This window comes from Cryptomeria japonica, chromosome 7, assembly GCF_030272615.1.
Source record: "Cryptomeria japonica chromosome 7, Sugi_1.0, whole genome shotgun sequence".
NCBI lineage: Eukaryota > Viridiplantae > Streptophyta > Pinopsida > Cupressales > Cupressaceae > Cryptomeria > Cryptomeria japonica.
In genome coordinates this window covers 207,597,375-207,600,928 of record NC_081411.1, presented here as the reverse complement: position 1 = coordinate 207,600,928, position 3,554 = coordinate 207,597,375, and the positions used below count along the sequence as shown (strand labels likewise).

General features: G+C 39.5%; 1 protein-coding gene across 1 annotated transcript; it reads right to left on the bottom strand.

The window, feature by feature from the left end:
* Positions 1-489: 489 nt before the first annotated feature.
* Positions 490-3,260, bottom strand: LOC131036429 (L-type lectin-domain containing receptor kinase IX.1). The gene is made up of 2 exons (XM_057968317.2): positions 3,000-3,260; positions 490-2,833 (listed from the first exon to the last, which is right to left on the bottom strand). The coding sequence occupies exon 2, from the start codon at positions 2,785-2,787 to the stop codon at positions 766-768; it is 2,022 nt and encodes a 673-aa protein (XP_057824300.2). The 5' UTR covers positions 2,788-2,833; positions 3,000-3,260; the 3' UTR covers positions 490-765.
* Positions 3,261-3,554: the final 294 nt, after the last annotated feature.

Sequence of the window (3,554 nt, the reverse complement as noted above, 5' to 3'; positions counted from 1 at the left end):
CCCATGACAACCACCAAACTAAACCCTAATCAATTGAAAACTTGCAGAGAAAAAACAATTCACATGAAATGAGGACCGAAAAACAAAAGAGAAGAAAATTACAGAAACGGGTTTGATTCCCTAATAAAAAAACAAACAGGAAAATTGCAGAGGACCCTTAAATAAAAAAATTAAACCTTTCTAGGAGATAGAAAATGTGTTAACATTATAGGAAAAAGAAGTGACCGGTCACTGAAAGCAACAGTCGTTGGATTGTCTTACACTTTGGCGGGCAAAAAGCCCCCACTAAAAGCCTATCGGCTTAATTATCACAAGAAGTAATTGTGTACTTGATACAAATTAATATCATTGTTATATGATCACATTTCCAAATACCTAAGTTACTATAAGAACCAAACATTAATTATCCCATAATCTATATACTGTCCGATAAGGGGACATTACAGATGCCAAATATTTAATCAGAAAAGAAAATTACTGAAACTAGTATCAAAGCCAATAAAAACTGAATTTTTATCATATGTTTTTGTACCCAGAAAAAGCATATAAGGTGCATGATACATGCAATAAAACTGTCGATTTCCAGGCATTACAAAGAAGAAGAAGAATCAATCAGATCGCTAAAATCCGTCCAAAAACAACAGAGGGAACTGTCAAAGAGAAATATACGACACACGAGTTCTGAACTTTACGGAACAGCTGATAAGATACCAGTTCGGAAATTTATTTAGCACAAATAACCCAAATACAAAATCATTAGAGCACTCAACTTACTGACTTGCCAGAATTCGTTGACTTTGTCTCCTGCCTGGAAGTGCTCACTACATTGGTAGAACCCGAATCTGCACGAGCAACAAAATCTGAAGAGAAACCTTGTTCCAGAGGAGAATATTTAGGCAGTGTGCTGGGTAGACGAGGCATAGTCACTTCAAAGTTCAAAAGCTGAAGCACCTGCCTTATTTTGGGTCTTGTAAGAGGATCTGGATGAGAACACCATAATCCTATCATCATCAGCTGTTCCAATTCTGCTCTCTCAAACACCCCAAGTAAATCTTTATCCGCTGCATCAAGCAACCTGTCTTCACCATACAACTCCCAAACCCATTCCACAAGCCGTGTTTCTGGGCTTTCGAGGCTATGATCTAGTGCGGACCTTCCACAGGCTATTTCCAAAGCAACTGCACCAAAGCTGAACACATCTGACTCTATGCTAGATATTCCTGTGACTGCACATTCAGGTGCCAGGTACCCCAAAGTGCCTGCTATCTTGGTTGTTTGGAGCCATTCATCATGTTTCACCAGGCGTGCCAATCCAAAATCCGCCAGCTTCGCATTAAATTCAGAATCGAGCAAAACATTGCTGGATTTGATGTCTCTGTGCACTACACATTCTTCACATAAGTCATGAAGATAAAGCAGTGCACGGGCTATGTCAATCCCAATTCTATATCTGCGGCTCCATTCCAGTTCCCCTCTCCTTTTACCAAAAAGGAAATTGTCCAAACTACCATTGGGCATGTATTCGTACACCAAAAGCAGCTGGCCTTTCTCATGGCACCACCCCAACAGCTGAACCAAATTGCGATGCCTGATGCGGGTGATTGTGCTTATTTCTGCAAGGTACTCCTTTTTCCCTTGCTTTGATCCTGCAGATACTCTCTTCACTGCAACTATTTCGTTACTTCTCGCCAAAATACCTTTGTACACGTCCCCGAATCCTCCTCGCCCAAGCCTGTTTTCCTCGCTGAAATTACTTGTGCTTGAAACAAGTTCAGCATATGCAAATTTCCGCGGAACATGTCCCAGCACTATATCCATATCAAGCTGCTCTTCCTCTTCCATGCGATGATATTTCTTTTTCATTCGCCAAATAACGAAGGACATCAAAATCACTGCAACCAAAACGACAGAGCCAACTGCTATACCTACTTTCCCCCAAACTTTCCTCTTCTTGGAAGATTTTATTTCTGAGGAGCCAGAAATAACACTAGTGTTTGTAGATGGTTTTATTTCTGATGAACCAGAAATAACGCTACTGAAGTTCCAAGAAATTAGTCGATGAACCTCGCTTGAAGTACGGGCTGCAGCTGAAAACCCCACCACAACATCTGGAGGAAGATATCTTGTCAAATTTATGTTATATGACAAGTTGCCTGCTACTTGGCCCTCTGATCCACAAGACACTGTCAACATATTTTCTTGGCCACGGTAATCTACCCTAGCATCCCATATCTTATTGTTAGTCAATCTTTGAGCTAGAGGAATAGAGACTTCAGACATAATGTTGTTGACATCAATTCCAATGTGATTGTCATTTGAATCCCAGGGCGCAGTTTTATATGTGTCGAATTCAACAGCTACTAGGTAGTTGGATAATTTACCATTATTCTGCTCGTTAAAAAGGCCAAGCCATCCCGCATCTCCTCTGTACGGGACGTGAAAACCAGAAACCGGAGATGCCATGAAGAAAGCAAATCCATCGCCACCAATATCAGATCGATTATCCCCGTTGTCACGAGTCCAGTTGATCTGGAATTGAAAATGCGTGGTGAAGTTGGAATTGCCAAGCGGAATTGTATTATTGTAAACTACTCTGCCTACACTTCCCCCATTTAGACCATTTGAGCTGTCTGTAAGTTGGAATACTTTTCCACCCATAAACTTGGCATCACCATCGAGCTGAACTTGGGTATTGCCCTCTAGTTCGAAGCTTACAGATGACACTGTAAGACACTGTGATACGATATGAATAGCAAGTAATACTGTTGAGATACTGATCAGAGCCATTAAGATACAGATTCAATCTAGAGAAATTTGTTGGAAATAAATCAGCCTGATCAAACACGGAATGGTCTTAAATCACTTGGATTGAGTTCTAAAAAGCTCAAAATGATATCAGAATCAGGACAGATAGGACTATTGTATATCTAGATATCATGGTTGATTGTATCTTTTCTCTATTTGTTAATTAAACTGAAAATTATATAAAAACGACTTACAGTCAAAGATGGACTGGTCTAAAAAGGCCAGTAATTAATAAATGGCGAGGCGATTTCATGGAAGGAGAGTCTCAGTGCCTCGTGTCTGTACTTGGATGTACGAGCTTGATCTCTTCCTAAAAGAAGAAAATATTGCATGAGCATTCATAGTGTGCTTATAATAGTTTATCGAATTTGTGAGTTGTTCCACGATGAGAGGATAAAGTAGAATTGTGGGGGCAATTTAGAGGAGCCACTAGCTAATATTTTATTTGACCTGTGATATGAAAATTCTCTTCTGTGGGCTTCCAAACCATGACTGGTAAGAGGGGCAAACTTATTCAGTGCAGAAGGATTCCAAACCATTCTTTAGTGATAAGCATGTGATTATGTACTGTTTTTCTTTAAAAAAGTAATTGGAGACCAAGACAATGTATATTTCTTTATTAATAGTGCTACTAGCCGTTTTATAAGAGTCGATGGTTGAGGTTTTTGGTTTTGTTTTTTGTTTTTTATTGGGCCATGGATCTTGTATGGGAAGTATTTGTATAGATGTTTGATTGAAAAGGAAATGAA

Bases quoted from the DNA above. Each gene is read 5' to 3' on its own strand.
- LOC131036429 (XM_057968317.2), bottom strand. From the start codon at position 2,787: ATGGCTCTGATCAGTATCTCAACAGTATTACTTGCTATTCATATCGTA.